The following is a 24,993-nucleotide window of genomic DNA, read 5'->3' as shown; positions in this document are numbered from 1 at the left end:
AAGCCTTTATGAGATACATCATTTGGAAAGATTTTCTCCCATTCTGTAGGTTTACCTTTTGTCTCTGTTTATTATTTTCTGGCTACACAAATTTTTTTTTTAGTTTGATGCAATCCTACTAGTCCATATTTTTGCTTTTGCTGCCTGTGATTTTGGAGTCATATCTAAAAAATTATTGCCAAAAGCAATATCAAAATTTCCCCTGAGTTTCCTCCAGCAGTTTTACAGTTTCTGATTTTAATATTTGAGACTTTATTCTATTTTGAATTTTTTCTTCTTACCATGTGAGGTAAGCATTGAATTTGATTATTTTACTTGTGAATGCTCATTTTTCTCTAAACCATTTATTGAAGAGACCATCTAAATTTCTAATTTATAAATCATCAGTTAATTTTAAATTCACAAGATTATTTCTGGAATCTTTATTCTGTTCTATTGTTCATATATCTGTTTTTAAGCTAATTCAATTATGTTTCAATTACTAGTACTATGGCTTAGTACTATGTTTTGAAATCAGGTAGGTTTATGTCTCCAATTTTGTTCTTTACCCAAGAACAAATTCTGCCAAATTAATAGAATTTAATTCTAGCAGAATTGTTTTGCTATATTGCTTTGACTATTTGGGGTCTTTTGTAGATTTTAAAATTGGGTTTCTAATTTCTGGGAAAATCATATTGGAATATGAATATATGTTTGTACCAGGTATTGAACTCAGGTGCACTTGACCACTGAGCCAAATCCCCAGCCCTATTTTGTATTTTACTTAGAGACAAGGTTTCACTGGGTAGCTTAGCACCTTGCTGTTGCTAAGGCTGGCTTTGAACTCATGATCCTCCTGTCTCAGCCTGCTGAGCTGCTGGCTATTGGCAGTACTTCCGTACTTCACACTTTTCATAAATTTAAAAAATTACAGGTGTGAGCCGATGTGGCCGGCTATCATTGGAATTTTAATAGGGGAGGCATTGGATCTGAGGATCACTTTGGGTAGAGAGGACATTTTCAATATATTAATTCTTCCAATTCATGATTATAGGATATCCTTCCATTTATTTGTACCTGTGTCAACTTCTTTCATCAATATTTTCAGTATACAGAATTTCAAATACTTGATTATATTTATTCCTAAGTATTTTATTTTATTATCCTTTATTATATGGGAGTGTTTTTATAGGGCTCCAGATGGATATAATTATAGCCATCTTGATTGTAACTGCCATCTTGCCCTCAGGTGACTCTGGCACTCATTTCAAACCCTATAAGATAAAGTTGTTAAGATGCCTGTTAATTGATGGTTGACCTGTTAATAGTGTTTCAGAAATCCCAGGTACATTCCAGTTGGTCACAGGCTGTTTGTCTAACTTAGCATACAAACCCCTTCCTCCTGTCTTGCTGCTGTTAAAGACACATCCATCTCTTTGTCCCTAATAAATTGCATTTTGTGCTATTCTAGATTTATCCATTTTTTAATTTGGTCTCTTAGTAACTTCTGCTTTTGGTGACCTCTGCTTATACATTGGACTCTCTTGAAACAGATTTTTTAAGGATTTCTTTTTCAGACAGTTCATTGTTAATACATGGAAATTATTTATGTATGTTGAATTGTAAGCTGCAACTTTATTGAATTTGCTCATTGTTTCTAATGTGCCCCCCCCCACCTTTTGGAGTCTTTACAGTTTTCTACATTGAGATTATGTCATTTGTTTATGAGAGAAGTCAATTTTTCTTTTTTCCTTTGCCATTAGGATGTTTTTTAATTTTTTTTCTTGCTTAATTGCTCTGGCTGGGACCCCTAGGTTGAGAAAAATGGTGAAAGTGGACATCTTTGCCTTGTTCTTGATTTTTAGAGAAAAATCTTTTAACATTTTACCATTGAGTATGATGTTAGCACAAGCTTATGATATATAGCCTACATAATATTCAGGTATATTCCCTCTATCATAATTTGTTGAGAGTTTATTTCTTTTTTAAAAAAATGGTAGAATGAATATTTTATTGGCAGTAGGATATATAGTTTCTGTACTTCATACTTTTCATAAATTTAAAAAATTACAAGTTTTGAACAACTGATGGATGGTTACATTGTTCAGAAATCACAGACAAATCCATTAATGGTGGCTTCAAGTTTTTCCTTATTAGCTCCAGAAAACTCACCTACCTTTTGACACTTTTAATAAATTGGAAAATGGGCATGCATTTGACTTTACGATCCTTAGTAATATCCTGACAGTTGTCTACAACTACTTTAAGGAACAACAAGTTGGAATACTTTTCAGAGAGGGAATGAAAGAGAGCCTTGATCATTTTGCAAGGGCCACCTCATATAGCTGAAAAGTCAACTAATACAAGCTTGTGTCCTGCAGACTCCGAGATTTCCTGAAAAGCTTCCTGGTTGCTGATCTGTTTCACCATTTGGGCTGTTGGGGGTCTAATGAGTGACTGTTGCATCTGATGGAAACAGATCCAAGGCACCATGCGACAGAGTTGGGAGGGGAGCTTGCAGCCTGCCTTATTTTTATCTTTTTTTCCTTTTTAAAAAATTCGAACATTAAGCCTCTGTTTGCATCACTAATAAATAATTGACTTCCCCAAAAAAGTTTAAAAAATCATGCATTAAAACTGTACATAATAGTGAGATTGAAAGTTTTTATTTTTTGTCATAAAAGATGATGAAAATGCTTTTCTGCATCTATTGTGTGGTCAAATGTTCTCTGTCCTTCATTTTGTTAATGTGATCCATCAATCTATTACTTTGCTTATTTGAACTATCTTTGCATTCCAAGGATAAATCCCACTTGCTCATGGTAAATGATCCTCTTACTGGGATGTTGAATTTCAGTTGCTAGCATTTTGTTGAGAATTTTCAGATCTGTACTTATCAGGGATTTTGGACTGTAATTTCCCTTCGGAAACGGAAATGAGGAAAAACACTCCATTCACAATATCCTCAAAAAAAATAAAATACTTGGGAATCAACCTAACAAAAGAGGTGAAAGATTTATACAATGAAAACTACAAAACCCTAAGAAGAGAAGTAGAAGAAGATCTTAGAAGATGGAAAAATATACCCTGTTCATGGATAGGCAGAACTAACATCATCAAAATGGCGATATTACCAAAAGTTCTCTATAGGTTTAATGCAATGCCAATCAAAATCCCAACGGCATTTCTTGTAGAAATGGATAAAGCAATCATGAAATTCATATGGAAAAATAAAAGACCCAGAATAGCAAAAGCAATTCTAAGCAGGAAGTGCGAATCAGGCGGTATAGCGATACCAGACTTAAAACTATATTACAGAGCAATAGTAACAAAAACAGCATGGTACTGGTACCAAAACAGGAGGGTGGACCAATGGTACAGAATAGAGGACACAGAGACTAATCCACAAAGCTACAACTATCTTATATTTGATAAAGGAGCTAAAAGCATGCAATGGAGGGAGGATAACATCTTCAACAAATGGTGCTGGGAAAACTGGAAATCCATATGCAACAAAATGAAACTGAATCCCCTCCTCTCGCCATGCACAAAAGTTAACTCAAAATGGATCAAGGACCTAGATATCAAATCAGAGACTCTGCGTCTGATAGAAGAAAAAGTTGGTGCCGATCTACATATTGTAGGGTCGGGCTCCAAATTCCTTAATAGGACACCCATAGCACAAAAGTTGATAACAAGAATCAACAAATGGGACTTACTTAAACTGAAAAGTTTTCTCTCAGCAAGAGAAACAATAAAAGAGGTAAATAGGGAGCCTACATCATGGGAACAAATTTTTACTCCTCACACTTCAGATAGAGCCCTAATATCCAGAGTATACAAAGAACTCAAAAAATTAAACAATAAGAAAACAAATAACCCAATCAACAAATGGGCCAAAGACCTGAACAGACACTTCTCAGAGGAGGACATACAATCAATCAACAAGTACATGAAAAAATGCTCACCATCTCTAGCTGTCAGAGAAATGCAAATCAAAACCACCCTAAGATACCATCTCACTCCAGTAAGATTGGCAGCCATTATGAAGTCAAGCAACAACAAGTGCTGGAGAGGATGTGGGGAAAAGGGTACACTTGTACATTGCTGGTGGGACTGCAAACTGGTGCGGCCAATCTGGAAAGCAGTATGGAGATTCCTGGGAAAGCTGGGAATGGAACCACCATTTGACCCAGCTATCGCCCTTCTTGGACTATTCCCTGAAGACCTTAAAAGAGCGTACTACAGGGATACTGCTACATCGATGTTCATAGCAGCGCAATCCACAATTGCTAGACTGTGGAACCAACCCAGATGCCCTTCAATAGATGAATGGATAAAAAAAATGTGGCATTTATACACCATGGAGTATTACGCAGCACTAAAAAATGACAAAATCATAGAATTTGCAGGGAAATGGATGGCGCTAGAGCAGATTATGCTTAGTGAAGCTAGCCAATCCCTAAAAAACAAATACCAAATGTCTTCTTTGATATAATGAGAGCAACTAAGAACAGAGCAGGGAGGAAGAGCAGGAAGAAAAGATTAACATTAAACAGATACATGAGGTGGGATGGAAAGGGAGAGAAAGGGAAATTGCATGGTAATGGAGGGAGACCCTCATTGTTATACAAAATTACATATAAGAGGTTGTGAGGGGAATGGGAAAATAAACAAGGAGACGAAATGAATTACAGTGGATGGGGTAGTGAGAGAAGATGGGAGGGGAGGGAGGGGGGATAGTAGAGGATAGGAAAGGTAGCAGAATACAACAGTTACTAATAGGGCATTATGTAAAAATGTGGATGTGTAACCGATGTGATTCTGCAATCTGTATTTGGGGTAAAATTGGGAGTTCATAACCAACTTGAATCTAATGTATGAAATATGATATGTCAAGAGCTCTGTAATGTTTTGAACAACCAATAAAAAAAAAGAAAAAAAAATTTCCCTTCCTTGTAGTGTACTGATCTGACTTTGGTGTCAGGGTAATGCTGACTTTGTATAATTAATATATAAAAATTCTCTCCTCTTCAATATTTTGGAAGAATTTGAAAAGGACTGATATCAATTCTTCTTTAAATGTTTGGTAGAATTTAGCCCTGAAGCCATCAGGTACTGAGCTTTTCTTTGATGGAAGATTTTAAAATTATTACTAAGTCAGTCTCCTGACTTATGATTGGTCTGTGCAGAGTTTCATCATAATTCCATCTTGAAAGGTGGTGTATTTGTAGGAGTCTATTCATTTCTTGAAAGTTATCTAACTTGTTGGTATATAATTGTTTAGTCTCATGATTCTTTGTACTTTTGTGGTATGTGTTGTAATGTCTCCTTTTCTGATTTTACTTATTCAAGTCTTTTCTCATTTTTAAAAGTTTGTCCAGCTAAAAGTTGGCTTTTTTTTTTTTTTTTTTTGGTCAGCCAGTTTTTAGGTCTCTGTTTCTTTGGGTCAGTTACTGAAAACCATTGTGTTCTTTGGGTGGTGTTTTGTTTACTTGCTTTTTCCTGTTTCTTCTTGCCTTTCTTTCTCTGTGGTTTGCTCACTGATGGAACACTCAACTCTTCCAGACTTTATGGACTGGTTTCAGTGGTGAGTGTGATGGCACCAGCTGGGTGGCATCAGTAGTTCTGGCTCCGATGAGGACACGCATGCTTACCTCCATGCATTTACTCAGCTGAGTTTGATGCAGAGCAAAGATTACAGGTGTAGCCAATAATGTGGAGTCTTCAGAGGCACCGAGCACTTGAGATCTTCAGTAGTGGAGGTATCTGTGGTCCTTCCAATATCCTTTTCCCCCACCTGGTTAATCATGGCGGAGAGGAGCCCTCTTGAGTTTCAGATCCAGCTTGAGTGGCGCCAGAGACTGATGTGCCATGCCCATGCATCAGACATGGGCATGGGTGTGTGTGGAGGGACGTGAAGAGGGGAAGCCAGGAAGAAAAAGCCAAGCTTGCTTCCTAACCACTCATTCTTCACAGTAACTAATTCAGCTCCATGAGAGTAAGAAAAAACTCCACTGAGAACGGCGTTAACCCTTGAATAGCCTAACTGCCTGTTAAATGCCTCACTACCTCTCAGCCCTAATGTGCTGGGGACACACATTAACATGAGTTTTGGAAAGGACAAATTATATCCAAATCATCGACTTTTCAATTTCTCTTTTTTTCTTTCTTGCTTTAATTTAAAAAAAAATTTTAATTGCCTATTTATTTTGAAGGTGAAGGCTGATATTTCTTAGTCTGCCATCTTGCTGATGTTACTCTGTCCTGTGCTTCTGTGTCCTTCAAGAGCCATTTTGCATTTGTTTCTTCTAAGCCCTAGAAATACCGTCAGCTCAGGACCGAGTCTTATAGTGATTCCTTATTTGGGGCTTCCCAGAAACACACCCATGCACGTGACACAGTCCTGGGTTTTGCTATTGTGGGAGAAAATTTCTATTTCCCCCAGAGCTCATACAAACACAAATTTCTTGTTATCTGTCTAGGCTGGTGGGTGGCTTTCCCCCCCACCGACCACTCATTTGGAATCTACACTTTATGCTGGTGGTTTAGTTTCAAGAGTCTGCCTTTTGAAAGCCCAAATTTTTATCCCTTAGTTCCACATAGACATATGTGTCTATGTAAATTACCTAGTATAGAGTTTCCTCTCTCAGACCTCCTTCCGGGTGGTGGGGGCTCTAATGCCATTTTAAATATTTAACTTTTAATTTTTACTTCCCGTTTTGTCTGTAATGGGGGGAATTTCCTTCCTTCTTGCATGTTTAGGTTTGCACTTAAAGTTAGATGCTATTTATTCATCACGCACAAGCATTTAAAGTGGGAGGATTTGCAGGATTTTTAGTCTACCACAGTTTCCCAGAACCAATAAACTCCACTTCTTGTTTTCCCAGTGGGGATGTGGCTTTATTTTCATTTTGGCTTTTTTCCCATCTTTTAATGAGACTTTGAAAGTAAGGAGATTTAAATATCAGTCCTTATTTATCCAGCTTGGATCACGGAATAGTTATTGTAATGGAAAATATACATTTATATTTAACATAACAATAAATCCTAAAAATATTCCTGCCTGAAAACAGAGGCTTTCTGAAAATATCAGTAACCTTTAATATTATCTGTATTCATAGGCTTCTATTGTTCTTTGATCGTCTTTCTCTCTCTCTTTTTTTTCTTTTTAACTTTTTTTAGTTGTCAACGCACCTTTATTTTGCTTATTTATATGTGGTGCTGAGGATCGAACCTGGTGCCTCACATATGCTAGGAAAGTGCTCTACCACTGAGCCACAACCCCAGCCCCAATTGTCTTTCTCTTGTAACCAGCAGTAATCTCTTGCAGTGTTGTGACCATCAATTCAAAAACCATATTTTAAAACTTCTTACTTTTAGTCTCCAATGTATCTGATGCCACATGAAAGGGAAGTTTGAATTATGAAATTCAAATTATGAATTAGAAATTATTGGGGGGAAACTCTAACTTTGGTTACATGTGGATGTTGAAATTGTTAGAAGGGAGCTCTAGAGCTGAGCCTGTCCTTTGCTCTCTCCTTGCTCAGCTCTGGGTTCCCTGCCCAGTGGGGCAATTTATAATTTTGCCACGTACATTATTATGCATCATCCATAGTAGGTGGCTTCTTTCCTGGAGAGTGGAGGTTTCCTGTAAGTCATAGACAAAGCTGCCACCATGCTACTCATAGGCAGCAGCAGGCTGAGTTTGAGCATGATGCTTACAGAGAGGAGGAAAGAAGCTAACGGTGAGACAAATACCTGAGAAAGTGGTCAGAGAGAGCTCCGCAGAATTTATATAACAAGACTGCAATTCACGTGGCAGGAAGTCTAGAATGTCTTCTAACGGGAATCTCCGGAATTAAGAAAAATTGGTGGGGGGCGGTGGTGGGGGACCTCTATCAAGAAAAGAAGATCAGGCTTCTCTTTCAAAAAACAAACAGTAAATTCATAACTCAGTAAAATCAAGGTGCAGGAATCTGGGCATGTGCCTGAATTCTGGCTTTCCTCTCACACCCCACATCCAATCAGCCACTAAGTCCTACAGATTTTGATTCTCTGGCATTTCTTGTAATTATCCTCCCCATGTATCAGTGGTCACCCAACTACTCTATTTCTCTCTAATTATTTCTCTCCAGTCCACAACATACCCAGTTGTTAAAATCCAAAATAATTTTGCTGTGATCATGGTTAAAAGGTTCCTATTAGTCTCAGAATAGTTAGGAGTTCATGGAACTTCTTACCTACATCTCCCCTCAAGGTTCTGAACTAAATTGAGAATAAAGTCAGATTGGAACCAAACTATCAGCCTTACTAGACCATGCTAGACTGGATCATGAGCTTTGGATCTGAGCCAAATGGAGGGTTTCTACTTTTCTCAATAGACTTTGGGGCTCATTTGTTAAGACAGTTGTGACCAACCCAAAAGCAGAGGAAGCAGGCTTCTCTGACGGCTCCTTGAAATTCCACATGGGAAAATGAGTATGAAAGATTACTCTCTGCTTCGGGACAAAGAAGAGGGAGCAAGAAACTGTGAGGTGGTGTCTTCATCCCAACTCATCAATCAGATGGGCCTCTTCTCTCGTGCCAAAGAGAAAGCAGTAGGGACGGGGGAGCACTGTTACTGTTCTTTTCTGGGAAATACAGTGCATGCCTCCTCCACCCTGCGGAAATATGAGGGTTCTCACCGGATTTTCAGCATGTTTGCAAGGTGTGTCCTCATTTTTTCCCCTGCCCACCTTTGGGATTTGTCTCCTTGTACGGATGCATCTGCCAATCTCAAGTAACCATGGTTCCCTGAGAAGCCCACATGTGTCCCTGTCACTCATCTTGCTTTCCTGCTCTCCAGGCCTGGAGGGTCCCCTCCTCCCAAGTCTTATTTGCTTGATTAAAACCTACCCATCCTTCAATATCCACTTCTTCTTTAATGTAATTTAATTTTTAATGTCAATTTCTTTTGAAAGCCTTTATTTCTCTACTCCTTAACCTCCACCGTGTCTATTCGCATCCCGTATAGAGTCCCCCACGGGGTATGACACATGAATGCGTCATCTATCAATGTTAGTCTTCTGTTGCTAAGCTGGGATTCTTAGAAGGTTGGGGACCATAATATCTTTTTATCTGTGTGCATGTGGTGCATTAGCAGAGTGCCCAGAAAGTAGAGAGCGTTGAAGAGAACTTTATAAAATAGATGAATGTATGAATGGAGGCCTCGGTCAGTGATGTCATGCTTCCTCTCTTGGAAATCATACCTCTGTGAACCGGGAAGGAGTTTTAACAGAACATGTTAGAAGATTAAGCAGAAAACCTCAGGGGAAACCGATATTGAAAGCCAAAAATACACCCTGGATCTTGGTTCTTGACTTCTTTGACCACAATACAACTGATACTTACCTGCTTGCCAGGAAGACACCCACAGGAAACTCTTGTGGGTGCCTCTTCAAGGGCTGGTACAGCCAATGACCCATGGACTGCAGTTACCCTTAGTCATCAGCCTTCGTTTCTTCAGGAAAACCCACACAGGTATCATTAAAACAGAAAGTAGAGAAGCTGCAACTGAATTTTCTTTGATCCCCTAGGGGTCCCCCCCCCCCCACCTGCTGTCCCCATGGAGTGCCACCCACCTGCCAGAGGCATCTTCTCCCACAGAGGGAGGGCTGCTTCCTGTGGCAGATGCTGCTGTAATGTCTTCCAAAAATCATGATATCTTCCTCCCCCTGCCTCTCCTCAGACTCCAAAACTGGATTCCCCTTTATTCTCCACCCGAGGAGTAGCAATGCCTTTTTGAACCAGCATATCTTCTACACTATTGAAGGAACTGATACTCTTCATAAAAAATTCATATAAACGTATAAAAGACATAGAAGCTCTGTAAAACTCCAGTCAATACAGAAGTCATTACCTGAAAGCACAAGTTTATTCTTGCCATTCTCTAATTTCTTGGAATAAATATGCAAATGCAAGTTTTTTTTGGAACTAGATCTCTAGGGCATGTCCTTCTTCCTCTCTGCCAGAGAGGGAATGATTGATAGCTTCCAGCCCTTCTTACTCAGTTCAAATTCCCTATCATGATTTGGTCTGTTCCGGGTCTCCACTGTAGCTCTATAAATTAATGAATGACACTGAAGAGGATCTTCTAGGTAGAAGGGACTCAGTGTGCCTGAATAACATCTAGAAAGTGTCTATGGAGATAGTATCTAGATTTCTTCTGGCGAATTCTGCTCCAGGAGTTCCCCAACCAACAGTATCACCTTTATTGTACCTCCAGAAGTATATATTTATTTATAACTTTGGGCACAACATTCTTAGATCAAGTCTCATTCAACAAAGACACATAATGTTGTTCCAGGCAATTAAAATTACTGTGACCACTACAACCACGACAACTATGATAATCAGGATTTTTATGACTACTCTATTGCCATTTATGTAGCACTTATACTATGGTAAGTGATTTATATACAATATGACATTTAATTCTGCCATAATGGCCCTCAAACCCCAGGTTCAACTACAGATATCTAGGGTTCTCTGAAGTTAACTGCACCATTTTTCAACTTTAACTGTAACTATCCCAGTAATCAACCTCTTCAGTTAGGAAATATGATTTATTTGGCCCTGACGTATAGTTCCTGAAGATGCTATTTGTTTCTGTCTCAACCCTAATGTGCCCCAACTTGGCATTGTTATTTTGTATCCTATTCAAGATATTGAACACGGTTCACAGAGAAGACTGTTTCTCGGCACCTGTATTCTTCTGTATGCTACCCACGGTGGAATCTCCGGGTTAAGGATCTACCTAGTGGATCTAAGGGGCTTTTTTCATTTATCTAATGCTGATTCCCTCAATATCTGTGACTCCAATATGTTGGTAGCTAAATATCTTTGCACAAGAAGTATTGTTTTCTCTCACTTTAGCCAATTTCTCCATACAAAATGTCATTTCTACCACTTATAACCTTAATCATTAAGTTGCTTTTTCCCCCGAGGAACTGTTAAGTTTCTAGTCTCTGGTTGTGGTTCTAAGTTTGCATCCAATTTTGGGTATGCTTTTAAGCTATTTCTATACACCTATAAATGTCTACTGGCTGTCTACCAGCTGATAATACTCAGAGGGCTTGCTGTCACCCTTGTTTCCTACCATCTCACTACAATAGCCTTGGTCTCTGGCTCATTGGTCTCTTCTTTACCTGCAACACTCCTTTTAGAACCAACCGTGAATTCTACCTCATACCACTTTGTAATGCCTAAGGAAATATAAATTCTCAACTGAAGTGGCCACATTTTTATGAATGGAATATCAGAATAAATGAAGGACATCAATAGTGTGAATAATCTCTTCAGATGTCTATGAAAATATAGGTATACCTACCACCAACTCTCCACCGTCTTCTGCATGCTCCTCCGCATATTCTCTCCTCAGTTCACTTCCCGTCAGAATGCCATGCCTTCCTGGCTGGTGAGATTGAGAGGAATGACAGACCTAGAAGCCTGAAGCCCATCCAGGAGGCACAGCCTAATGAGAAAAGTGACAGCTCTGTCCCCAGGGAGAGAAGAACCTTCTCTCTTCCAAACTCTGATTGCCCATTCACCTGTGCAGAATGGCCTTGTTTGGAAGACTTTGAGGGGAGAAAGACCACAAAACCCACAGCTTATTTTTTTTAAATACACAAATAGCAGATGTTTTTTTTTTAAGAATACTAGAAATCACTAATAAACAAAGTGAGAAAAATAAACATCACTTTAAATTCCATTATTCAGATATAATTACACTAACTCTTTGGTGCTTATTGTACAAGATACCTTTTCTTAGGGTGGGGTTGAGTGGTGTACAGTAACTGAATTGCATTCTGTAGCCACTTTTCCTTAAGAATATATCCTAAGCACCTGATCTTTTTAAATTTTTTATTAGTTCATTACATTTATTCATAGTGGTGGGATTCGCTATTGAAAGGAAAGTGACCACAACACTCAGAGCAACCAAGAGATCTTTATTACAGCAGTGCAACAGAGGAGAAAAGAGAGAAAGAGAAGAGAGAGAGAGAGAGAGAAACAGAGAGAGAGAGAGAGCAAGAGAGAGAGGGGCCCGGCAGGAGGGAGTTTTTATAGCCCAAATCTAATGGTGTCTCTGGGTCTGCAAGCTGCCTTGTTGGCACAAGGGGGGTTACGTGTTCGGCCTTGAGCAGGGGGTTGAGTGTTCAGCCTTGAGCGGGGGCTTGGGCGTTTGGGCTTGAAGCAAATAGTTGATAAAGAACCAGACAGAGGGTTTGAGTGGCCAGGTCATCCTGCAGCTGACTTTGTTTGGCGTGCCCTGCAGACAGCTTACTCAGCCTGTCCTGCACCTAACATTCCTCCCTTTTTGTTTTTCTAAGTGACATGCGGAATGGCGTAAAGTCCTCTGGCTACTTCTTGCTTAATGGTGGGCGGTGTAGGACCTAGGAGGGAAAGTGGAGGAATGTTCAGGGGACAGGTCTGAGAACACCAGGGCAGCCAGAAATAACACTCAGTGGCTACAGACAACTACTTTGATAGGGGTAAAGTCCATAAAAGTTCCTTGAAGCCATAGGTTGTTGATGGCATCAAACCAGTCCTGGATGGAGGAGATTCTTGGTATCAGCCACTGGTCCTGTAGCAGGGACTCTAGGAAGTATTGGAGGTGGCTTGGTTGAATCCAGTAATGTTAAGGGTGACAGCCCGATTGCAGCCAGTGGAAGGACAATCACCTTGACCCATAAACTGAGAGTGGGTGGTGTCATCCTCGTGCCATGTCGCTTGGATGTTAAAGTGTCATCTGTGGTTGGGATAAAAACTTGAGAGAGAAAAATGATTAGTAGAAGAAGAAGAGGGTTGGCGAGAAATTTTGAGTTTGGTGGTCGTGGTGGAAGTCCAGGACTGGACATTTGGAACAGGTGCCTTTTTAAGGCAGGAGACATAGTACCAGGGAGAGTGTCTAAAAGCTTGGTCACCATTGGGGCAGTAAGTATGACTGTATGGGGTCCCGTCCAGCAAGGTTTCAATGATTGAGAATGCAGTTCCTGAAGTAAGACTGAGTCACCCAGTTGAAGAGGGTCCAATTCAGTTTGTGGTTGTGCTGGGATTGAGGCAATGAATGGCACAGGAAGGCACTGGTATGCATGTTCCCTTAGGAGTTTGCATGGAAGTGTGAGATAGGGCAGGTAGGGCACAGGGGAGGAGGAGTGATTGGAAAGCTTTGGGTGGTTAAGAAAGGGCACTCATAGAATTGCTCAAAGGGGCTAAGGCCTGAGGGGGCCCTTGGGGCTGCCTGATTCAGGTGAGGGCCAACGGCAGGAGATTGGGCCAGGAGAGCCTGAGTTCTATAGTAAGTTTAGTGAGATGATCCTTGAGAATGCCGTTAGGCCTCTCAACCTTACCCAAGGATTGGGGTTGGTGGGGGATGTGGAGCCTCCAAGTGATGTTGAGGCCTTTGGAAACTATTGAACAACCTGAGAAGTGAAGGCCGGACTGTTGTCTGACTGGATGGAGGTGGGAAGTCTGAACCTGGGAATGATGTGCTGGATGAGGATGGAGGTGACGGTGTCAGCAGTTTCCCTGGATGTAGGGAAGGCTTCTATCCAACCTGAAAAAGTATCAACCAAAGTAAGTAGGTAGCGAAGCTTTTTGTGCCTAGGCATGTGAGTGAAGTTTATCCACCAGTCTTCGTCTGGCTGGTGGCTCCTCATCTAGGTGTGGGGAGTTTAGGTTTGATGCTTCCTTGTGGGGATACTGTAGAGCAGACAGAATAAGCAGGTGGACCTGCTGGAGAGTAGTTCTCATTCCTAGGAAGTGAAAGAGGGGTTGTAAAATCTGGAAAAGGGGTTAGGGAGGGTTTTAGGTGGGGGCAGAGTCTCTGGAGCTAGAGGAGTTGGTCATGAGTCGTAGGTCTCCTTGGGCATCAGGGACTGGTAATTTTAAAGAACTGGTTGATTGACTGACTGGTTGGTGAATTTGTGTATCTTATCTTTCAGGAACTTCTGTAGGCAATTTAATAGACATAGTCCTATTAGTAGAAACATAAAGAGGACTAATAGGGATCCTGTGAGGGGGAGGAGCCAAGGCCATACTTGATTGAACATTCCCCATGGAGCCTGTTGGCCTAGTTGCTGTCTCCTCTTTTTTTAGCTGTTCTTGTCTTTCATTATTCCTAAGAATGACTTTTTGGCTTAACTGTTTTTGGTAGGTGTTTAAGATCAAGCTGGTCAAAATTGACTTTGTTTCTATCTATTGTTAAGAGTCAGCCAAGTTCCCATAGGGGTCGCTCGTGGGGGAACTTGAGAGCAGCTTCTTAGTTCTGCTAGTGCCATCTGCGCTAGGATGGGTCCAGGTCTTGTTTGACCATGTGGCTTCCCTTGGAAGCATCAGGGATGTCTCCCTTCTTCAATGACTCTCCTCTTCATAGCAAATGCACTGATTGGCTTTTCATTCTCCAGTGGTCTCATTAATCTCCCTGATCAGGAGGTTATGTGGCCCAGAGTTGCAAAGCTCTTTAGAGAAGTTCCCTGTTCCCTAGATTCAGACTGACTGAGAGGGCCAGAGCCAAATATTGGTTTTCTTGGCCCTTTTAATTTAACTTTAAGTCTTGATCTTAAACATCCAGCAAAGTCAGTTTCACCCTAAATTAACAGTATTGGGCTTTAGCTGAAGTCTGGACTACTTTGGAGTCATTCTTACATGTAGTAAGATTGGGAGGCATAGCCTTATCTCAAGTAAGGCAGGGCTCTTTATAAATCTTAGGTAAAGTGTTCTAGTATTGAAGCTGATCTTTGTTTTTAAATATTATTTTATAAAGTTTACATATATTGTTGTTCAAGGTCATATGAATACTAGCTAACACAATATATTACATTTAAATTGTACCCAGTTTATAGAACTTTATATTAACTTATTGATAATAGGTCCAGTTATAGAAAATTAAATTATATAAATAAATCTCCAATATGTAATTTTTATAAGCCTAAAATTACCATGCAACCCTTTGGAGAACACCAGCTTGATATAATTTTTTTAAAGCTTCTATCTTAAAGACTTATATACCTGGAAAATATGAACACATTTAATATACAAAGAAGAGTAATGGTACCACAATTACATTGATGTTTTTATATTAATCAAGTTTAGCTCTTAAAGAAATAAAATATTACAATATTGCAAAATAACAGTTGTTGTTTAACCATAGTTGTATAATGCTTAATTCCTTCAAGATTACTTGCTCAAAAAACTTACATATATAACCAACATACACAGAAATTCTTTATCACTTACTTACACCTATATAGCCAATGTACACCGACCTTCTTTATCACTTGCTTAAACCCTCTTATTTACTTAATCACATAGACTCTCTTATCCAGAAACACATTTTCCTTCTATTAAATCCATACCTAGAACCTTCTAATTTCTCTTTCCCATCTGTTAATTCCTTCTTTATTCACACTTTGAACCAATCCTTGTAAATTTCTGAATTTAGGCAAATTATTCCATTTCAGTAAGAGATATTTTGTTATTTGCACAATTAATCACATCTGTTTACTATTTCATGAAAACATGAACAATGTTTAAGTACATAGAATTATACTGTTGTAGGGACAGACAAGGCAAGGCACCTAAGATAGCACCAAAGATAGGGAAACAGTCTTATTTGGTTGCAGCCAGATTCAGAGAGCACACCTTCTGCTGTAATGAATTAATCCCCTGAACCCCAAGTTTAGGTAGTTTCAGAATTTTGCACCCAACATGTAAGGGGAGGGCTCAGAAGTTCACAGTCTGCAGAAGTTCAGAAAAAGCAGTTTTTGTTTTTTTTTTTTTCTGTTCTGGGCAAATTAACCCTTCAAGGACACCTGGGAAGGGGAGAGCTTTTTTCCCCTCTCTTTCCTCCCCTTGCCAGTTGTTACCACGGAGCCCAGTCGGTAACACCCTTATCTTAGAAATGTAGTCATCACTGTGAAGCCCAGCTCAAGGCCAGAGGCCTTGTTCACATATTTTTGTGAAAAACTAGTAAGCGGGTGTCTAGCACCTGGAGTGCTGATTTTTTCAGACAGTGGCCAAGTAAAACAGGGCAACATGAAAAGTGGAAGTTTATCTACATTGAATTCTTTTTGTAGAGATTCTTTTGCTGAAAGTCCTAAAATCAGCCATGGTGAATATTGCTGGAGAAGGTCAGTTAAGACTTTTCTGTGGGCCTGGTAGGGAGGGGGAAGACGGGAAGGTGGGGCTGAGAGCAGCTCTGTGGATCTGAGAATGAGGAAGGAGATGTAAAAGAATAATGGGAAAGGGGTTTGGGATTTTCCCTAGCAAGGAAAACTTGAGCAGTAGGACAGGTAGAGCAGAGGGGAAGACAGGAATGAATATCCCCAAAAGCCTATAAGGGACAATTCTTAGTAACCTGTTTTCAGTGATGACAAAGCAACTTTAGAGGCCACTTTCACCAGATCTCTGATAGGGGTCCAAGGGCTCTCCTCAGCTGGTTTGAGCTTGGGGTTAGCTGGTAAGAGGACCTGGTGGGACCCGGTGTGGGTGCTAACAGTAGAAGAGAGGAGTGAGTGGGTGGAGGGGTACCTCAATAACTGCTACCTCAGCAAGGGGGCAACGGTCTGAGGAAGGGCGGTGGTGTAGGTTTTTGATCTAGTAATTGGAGGGAGAAAGCAGGTTACTGAGGTGGGAGTGACGGCGGAGAGTCTGGGGCAGAAGGCTGAGGGTGAGGACCTATTCCAGCCAGGTGATAGGGTGGAGGTTCATTAGCAGGGTCAAAAGTAGTGGATGAGTCCGGAGGAGGAGAAAGTTGGGGATCGTGGTTGGGGGAGTTGGTTTGCAAGCTGGAAGAATTTGTAGAGGTTTGCAAGAGGTGCAGAGAACAGGATTGGATCGGAGCAAGAAGAAAGTGATCTCTACCCATTTTTTCAAATGCTCACAGTAATTGTAGAAATCCCTCAGAATGGAGGGATCCAGGGACCCAAAAGGGGGCCATCTGCTTTGGTTGTCTAAGGGATAAGTGGGCCAGGCCTGGGTGCTATATTTGATCAATTTTTTGGGTTTGATGTCTGGTGTCAAGGAGAGGGTTTTGAGGTTATCCAAGAGGCATTGTAGGGGAGAGTCGACCGACAGAGAGGACACATTACCCATGTCGCAAACGTAGTATAAGGAGGAGGACACAAACGTAGTACAGGGGAGAAGGAAGGAGACGCAAACGTAGTATAGGGAGAGGGAAGGAGACACAAAGATAGTATAAGAGAGAAGGAGGAAACTGATTTATTGGCAAAAGGGGCGTCCCCACTAGAGCCAAAAATCAGGAGTGTCTTAGTGGCAGGTTCGAGCTGCAGAGATTGGTCGTCACCGAATCCTGACAGTTGAAGCTCTCGTCCTGGACGGAGCCGGAGCCGTGGGAGACCTTGGCCAAGGCTTTTAGGGACCCCTCCTGGAGAGGCCGGAGACTCGCAGGGCCGGAAAGAGGGGAAAGAGAGAGACAGGGGAAGAGGGAGGAAGGGGAGGGTAAGCGTCTCTCTAGCAGCTCAGTCTTGAAGGTGAGGACTAGGACTCTATGAGAGCCACCGAGACCGCGAAGGTGATGTTCAGTTCTCTGTCGTGTGTCCCTGGAGGTTCCACAGTCCTTTGAGGGAGACCTACAAAGCCTATGTGGTAAACTACCAGCTGGGAAGGGCAAGGGGAATAATTTTGAACCCAGGAGTCTATTCTGCCCTAGGAAGGAGTCCCTGAGGGCCACCGTGGCCTTGAAGGCTGTGGTGGGTGCTTTCCTCCCCGCAGGTGGGCAAAGAGGTTTGCCGGACAATCAACGGTCAAATCCTTCTGACACCACCATTGGGTTTAGGGCTCCAGGGAGGGGAAACTCACCAATCGAAGGCCGGGGGTGGATGGAGTTCTGGGGTCGAGAAAATGGGTTCAGGCCGTCCGGTGAGTGGCACTTCCGAAGGAAGTGGGTTTTAACCCTCTCCTGGGTCTGGGCACCAATGGAAGGAAAGTGACCACAACACTCGGAGTGACCAAGAGATCTTTATTACAGCAGTGCAACAGAGGAGAAGAGAGAGAAAGAGAAGGAGAGAGAGAGAGAGAGAGAGAGAGAGAGAGAGAGAGCAAGAGAGACCGAGAAAGCAAGAGAGATAGCAAGAGAGAGAGCAAGAGAGACAGCAAGAGAGATAGCAAGAGAGAGAGGGGCCCAGCAGGAGGGAGTTTTTATAGCCCAAATCTAATGGTGTCTCTGGGTCTGCAAGCTGCCTTGTTGGCACAAGGGGGGTTACGTGTTCGGCCTTGAGCAGGGGGTTGAGTGTTCAGCCTTGAGTGGGGGCTTGGGCATTTGGGCTTGAAGCAAATAGTTGATAAAGAACCAGACAGAGGGTTTGAGTGGCCAGGTCATCCTGCAGCTAACTTTGTTTGGCGTGCCCTGCAGACAACTTACTCAGCCTGTCCTGCACCTAACAGCTATGCCATGTTTATACACGCACATAACATGATTTGCTCAATCTACTTCCTAGTGCCTCCCTTTCCCTCCCCTCCTCTCACCCTCCACCATTTGCATCTCTCCACAGATCTCCCCTTCATCATCATCATTATGCAAAGCATCTTATCTTGCTGTGAAATATTCTTCCACAGAATCATTTTAATTACCGCTTAGCATTCCACATGACTTTCACACACACTTGTTTTTAAATCTGCCCTTCTAGAGGTATTTTTAGTATTTTCTCTTTTACTATCAGGAGCAAGGCCATGATAAACATATAAATATCATGGAAACATCAGCATTTCCCAAAGTGAAACTATATTAACAGTGGGTAATAAAATGTGAAGTGTTCACTCAGGTGTGGTGAGGCTTATAACCTAGTGACTTGGGAGGCTGAGGCAGAGGAAGCCAGCCTGGGAAAATTAGCAAGATCATGTCTTAAAATAAAATAAAATAAAAAGGGTCTCAGTGTGTAGCTCAGAGTTATAACATTCCTAGTACCAAAAAAAAAAAAAAGTTAGGACTTCACCTGAACAGATGACATTGAGTTTATGGGTACTTCACTATTGGTCAGTCCCTCCCTATAATTTTGTGATTTAATTCATGCTGCATACATTCCCAAATGTCAACTTGCCTCTGTCTGGACACAGATGCTGAGCAGGCGGTCATACAGTAGACTCCCCCTCATTCATGGAGGATGTGCTCCAAGGACCCCAGTGGAGGTGTGCAGCTCTCCTCATGGTTCTAGGTTTTTCCTTATATATACACACCTATGAAAAAGTTACATGTACAAATCAGGCATAGTAATAAATTAACATCGATGACTTAAAGTAGAATAATTATTACAATGCACGGTAATTAAATGGCCAGCACCACTACTCGTAGTTTAGAGCCATCGTTAATTAAAATAAAGGTAACTTTAACACAAGTGTCATGAAATCATGACATTCAATTTGACAAACTAGAGGCTAGTAAGTGACTAATGGTGGGTAATATATTCAGGGAGATACTCTGGACCAAGGATTGATTTATGTTTTTAGTGAGGTTTCATCATGCTACTCAGAGCAGCAAAACAATTTAAAACTTATTAATTATTTACTTCTGGGATTTTTTTTTTTAATTTAAGGAACGTGGAGAAGCAATATATCTTGCTAATATATCAGTGTTTAAGAGCCAGACCTAAGAGCTAGACTGCCTAGGCTGGAGTCTTGGTTCTGTTTCTACTAGAAATGGATCATGTTGTTCTTGGTCAACTTACTGCTGCTACCGTCTGAGCAGCTGTATTCCTTGGAGAGTCCCATGTTCCTTCTTAACCCCCAAAGCAATCCTATGAAGAGGGAGGCCCTCAGGGGATGATTCGATTGTGAGGCTGGAACTCTAGTGAATCGGATTAGCGCCCTTATAAAAGAGGCTTGAGGGGGCTCGTTTCCCCCTTCCACCATGCAAGGATACACTGAAGGTATCATTTATGAGAATAGACCCTCACCAGACACCAAATCTGCTGGTGCCTTGGTCTTGGACTTACCAGCCTCCTAAACTGTGAGTAATATTCTGTTGCTTATAGATTACGCAGTCTAACATGGGCCATTATAGCCATTCAGATGGACTAAGTCACTTACCTTTCCTCGTGCTCAGGGGATGGTGCTGACTGCAGAAGCTCTATGAAGGTCTGAAGTAACCTCGAGGGTCAGGCACACAGAACTGGGTCCCCCTCAGTGAGAGCCATGTGGAATTAGTAGTTGTTATCATTAGTGTCAACAAGTGAACTTGCTCTGGCATTAAAAGGACCACTCTGATTCTCTCTTCTTTTTTCTTTTTTTGGCACTGGGGATTGAGCTCAGGGGCACTCAACCGCTGAGCCACAACCCCAGCCCTATTTTGTATTCTATTTAAAGATAGGGTCTCACTGAGTCGCTTAGCGCCTCACTTTTTCTGAGTCTGGCTTTGAACTCACCATCCTCCTGCCTCAGCCTCCCGAGCCATGGGATTACAGGCATGCACCACTGTGCCCGGCCTCTAATTCTCTTAATGCCACAGGATGAAAGATAATGGTCATTCATTGCTGGGCTCTTTTACTTCCTTTTTTGGCTAATTATACAAAACCTATTCTGAAAGGCACGTTTCATCCTGTGTTCACAGGCCCCAGACGGTGGCTGAGAGATTGCTTCTCAAATAGCTGGATCAAGCTCTCATGCTGCTGTGGACATTGCTGGTCTTCTCTGGTAAGTTCAATAATTTGAATTAGGACAGAGGTAGAAGCAGGAGGAGATTTCCAGCTTCCAATAGGTCTGAGGCTTTATCAGAGCCCAGATAACAGTGGGATAATCGAGTCTCTGTTTCCAGCTTTGACTTCAGAAGCAGATGCAAATCCGGGGCTATAGAACATGAAATGGCATAACATTCTAACCCTTAACATTCAGGGAAGGCTTCCTTGTCATTTTTTGATCATAAGTATGTGTCTTAATATCTTGGAGCTCGTCGAGGAATATGATACATTCTTAAGTAAAATGTTCATGATCTCAGAGCTTAATACTCACACTAAATAAATGTTTGACCTTGGAATCAAAGGGCTCTAACATAGAAAATACGGTCTGAGGAAAGGTACCGATTTAGGCTGAGTTCAATTCTCATGTCTCTCCCCATGTATATATTTCCTGATGAACACTTCGTGAATGTGACTGCCTTGGCATGTGGCAATGTGGTGCTTGAAAAACTTGGATATGAGGGAGGGTCCTGGGGTGGGGGAAGGAGAATGAAATAAAGAAGAGAATCACTAAACACTCAATGTCCATGGGACTTGTTCCTAGCAATGCCTCTGGTCAAGGGATGAGTTTGCAACTTGACTTGTTTATTGTTGTTGTTGTTGTTTATTTGCTGCTGGGGATTGAATGCAGGGTCCCATCCATGCTAGACAAGTGCCCTACCACTGAGCCATACCCACAGCTCACAGCTTGACTTGTGATCAAGGCTAATTGTGTGTTTGAGGAAGACTGGATTCCTGGTTGTGAGGGAGTAGGAGAATAGAGAAAGGGGGAAGATGGACAGAAGATTTTTGAGCAACCTTTGAGAGTGATCTTAACTTCTAAATTTCGAACACAAATGTTCTGTGCTAACCTCTGGCTTTTGCTCCCATTACAGTGCCATTCAGCAAACAGGGAGGTGAGTACCCTCTTTTATTGTTCCCCCCCCTTAGGGCATATTAGTCACTGGCCACCACAGGGTTGGGCAAAAGGACTGTGGAGACGTCCAGATGTTACCACTCCCCTGGGCTGACACACTCTGTGATGATGCAGTCTCTGCTCCCACACTGCCAACCCTCCCGGGTGATCACACCACACCCCTTAAGAATCCAGGTGCAGGGAGAGAGGTAACATCCCAAAGAGGATCTGCAGGCTGGCTGCAGAAGAGACTGCATCCAGAATATCTACAGCTCCTCAGTATTGTCTGGCTGAGTGCCGAATGTGCTCACAGCTCTGAGGATGGTTATTCATAGAGAAAAGCCGAGGGCTCAACACTTCTGGGTGGTCAGACCCAGCCTGTGCCAACAGTGCTTGTCTAGTGCTGGGTCAGGAGGCAGCAATTTTTTTCCATAAGAGTCCAGAGAGTAAATAGTTTAGGGCTCTCTGGTCCTGGCCTAACTCCTGGACCCTATCCTCCCGACGGAAAAGCTGATAGGGATCATATGTAAGTGACAGGGGCCATGCCTAAGTTCCAATGACACTTTATTTACCAAAACGGGACATCTGTGACTCACAGTCCATTGCCAACCCCTGCTCTAGACTCATTATTTAGTTTTGTTTTTTTTTTTAAAAAAAAAAACCACGTAGTGCTTTTCTAAAATTGTGACTAATTCCATCTCGATCGTTTTGATTTAAAGCTGTGTTCAATAAAGAGAGTAGGTAAGGAAAACATTTTATCTGTAATATACAGAATACTAAATCTAAAGAAAGAGAGAATTGTTCTCTTGCCTCTCCAGTGATGGGATCAGTGGAAGGCGCTCTTTTGGGCTCCTGGAAACTGTTCTGGGATAAGCAGATCTCCAATTTCACCCTAAATGGAACAGGAGTGTTCAGGGACACCTTCAGAGTCCTGGCCGGGCCTTCATCATCAAGTCTCGTCTCCTGCATTCATTTTGAGCCACATAAGGCCCCCGTGCCATGGTGGTCACTCTACTTCCCTTTCCACCTGTCTGGGCGGTCATGTGCAGAAGTCTCAGTGCTGAGCTGGTTTCTGACAACAGGTGGGAATCCTGCTATTACTCAGTCTCAGTGTGGCATGGAGCAGGCCGCCTGCGGTGACTCACCCTCAGCCTCGCTCACAGAAGAGGGCAACAGCCACTTGACTTCCTTTTCCTTCCCCGTTCTCAGAAAACGGGATGGTCTTCAGAGCACTCAGAGCTCTCCCTTAAGAAAACAAAATAAAACAAACAAACAAACAAAACAAAAAAAACCGGGGAGGACCTTATTCAGCCTGTTGTAGTGAAAAGAGTAGAAGTCACACAGCCCGAGAGGCCAGATTCAAATCATGGCTTGTTGAGAATGCATCCCTGCAAAGGGACAAAAATGCCAATCTGCAGAGCAGCCGAAAATGACTCTCTCCACCCAGACCTTCAAGGTGGCCCCCCTCTGCCCGTTTCCTCCTTTCGGCTCCCCCCACCCCATAACCTGCTGGCACCACCTGGGAACTTCCCCCTCGCATGCAAACCTCTGAGAAATATCATTTGCCTTTTGCTTTTGCTGCTGTTTGGTTGAAAATATTTTTTTTTCACAGAAATTCTTGTAAAAAAACAAAAATCAAAAAGCCTCTAAATAGCTTGACCCTAGTTACACTTTTGTGGTCCCGTTTGTTTGTTCTGCTTAAGGGTTTCTCTGTTCACAGCCTGAGCTCCCCCTTCCCCTCACTGCTGTTAGCTCAGTGCGATTCTCCCTTATAATCCAGCAGGATCCCTGTGGGTGCTCCTGCCCTCAGGATGACCGTGCTGGGTCTTGATCAATCCTGTCACCCGGCGATGGGCGAATCCATTCTTCTCTTGCAAAAGAAAGACTTCCACAAGAGGCACTGATGAAGGGTTTATTTAGCAAAATGAACGCGGGAGTGTCTGCCCCAAGGGAGAAGGCAAAGCCCACAGCTTCTGGGTGTGGACGTTTATGGCCTGCTTAGGTTCCTCCCCGTTCTATGAATTATTCATTTGGGGGAAGTTCCAGCCATTACCCTCCTTAAGGTCAGTTTCACCCTGTTGGCAATCACCCCAGTGGCCTGCACCTGTTTTCTCCAGATTGACAGGGAGCTGTCTGCCTGCAAGGAGGTGCTCCCTGGGCAATGTAGCGGCCAGTTGTGTGCTGCCCCATGGCGCGCAGCCTGCATCTCCTTCCCACACCTCCCCTGCTCCTGTCCATCTAGTAGTCTAACCCTCCTCATTGCTAGAGGGTTTGGAACCCCCTGAGGATGAACAGTCAGCATTAGGGCTTCCTCACGCTGCCCTTCCAGGGCCTCTGATCCATCTCTGTCCACCAGAGCTATTGTACCCAGAATGGACCGCACCAGAGCCAAGGAGAGTCGGTCACACTTCTGCTGAGGCTTCCTAATGGCCAGGTGGTGGGAGTAGTCACAGCAACCCTGGAAGCAAGTGGACACAGACTCCAACACAAACACTGTGCCAGCTCTGGGGTTCCCTGGTGAAGCTGTGCGCCAGCTCAAGCCCACTCCTTACGATGCCACTCCTAAGAGGCTTGACTGAAGCCACCGTCACCCCTCAGGCTCCCCGTGTACACCCCATCTTGCAGACTTGAAACCCACTATTTCCGTTGCTTTTGAACTGCAGCCAAGATAACCTCTTATTCTTCCTCTGTCATCATTAGCTTCGGCAACAAACCCCTGCCCCTCAACTACCCTCATCGTTAACCGAGGGGTCCGGAGAGGCAAGCTCGGTTCTAGGCTTATTTCACAGAATCCTTAAGACAGCCCGATGAGAGGCAGATATTCTTCACTGTTCAAACGGAGGCAGAGAAAGCTAAAGTGCTCTGTCCGAGATCATTCAGGAGACCTGGATTCAAAGCAGTGTGACCTGACCCTTAGCCAGTCACTCTTGACAATGAAGCACTCTCGCTGCCCCTTCACGTCTGTGCGTCCCAGCTGTATGCCCTCTCCCTAGCGGACTCCTCCACGGGCTGCTGCGGGCAGCTCACCCTGCTGTGCCCACTTACTGGGCGAATGGCATGTCTTTAGCATCCTCTAGTCCCTTCTGCTCTCTGCCCTGTGGCTAACTCTTGGGGCATTCTGACCCTTAAGGAGTTTGAGATAATGAATCAACTGACCCAAAGACTCTCTCTGCAGCAGGCCTCTACCTGTGAGGCTGCCCATTTTACCATTTGTCACCAGGGTCCTTAACCAATGACTCAGAATGTTTCCTCTTCCCAACAAATTTCTTTCCCCAGGAATTATTTTTCCAGTTTCTGAAGGAAGTGTATACTAGTGGTTTAAAAGAATGATGGATGTTTGAGGTGATGGATATGCTAATTACCCCCATTCAGTCACTGCCTAGCAGTACT

The 24,993-nt window shown here is 42.6% G+C and overlaps 1 protein-coding gene and 1 pseudogene across 2 annotated transcripts in view; one reads left to right on the top strand and one right to left on the bottom strand.

Annotated features, from left to right (window-relative positions):
• Positions 1 to 2,083: 2,083 nt before the first annotated feature.
• LOC124082476 (thioredoxin-like) lies at positions 2,084 to 2,409 on the bottom strand (annotated as a pseudogene).
• Positions 2,410 to 20,378: 17,969 nt separating this feature from the next.
• The window catches only part of Fcrl2 (Fc receptor like 2), a 35,470-nt gene continuing 30,855 nt past the window's right edge, over positions 20,379 to 24,993 (top strand). The window contains exons 1-2 of one of the 2 annotated variants that reach the window (XR_009225363.1): positions 20,379 to 20,667; positions 21,584 to 21,604. Coding sequence is in view for 1 of the 2 variants with exons in the window: in XM_058574108.1 (XP_058430091.1) it covers positions 20,637 to 20,667; positions 21,584 to 21,604 (52 nt within the window). In the remaining variant the exon portion in view is untranslated. The remainder of the gene's footprint in view (positions 20,668 to 21,583; positions 21,605 to 24,993) is intronic. The other variant, XM_058574108.1, reaches the window with a different exon arrangement.

Source organism: Marmota monax, unplaced genomic scaffold (assembly GCF_021218885.2).
Source record: "Marmota monax isolate L192 unplaced genomic scaffold, Marmota_monax_Labrador192_F-V1.1 WCK01_AAM20220418_F8-fsc00145, whole genome shotgun sequence".
NCBI lineage: Eukaryota > Metazoa > Chordata > Mammalia > Rodentia > Sciuridae > Marmota > Marmota monax.
This window is presented reverse-complemented; position numbering and strand designations above follow the sequence as displayed.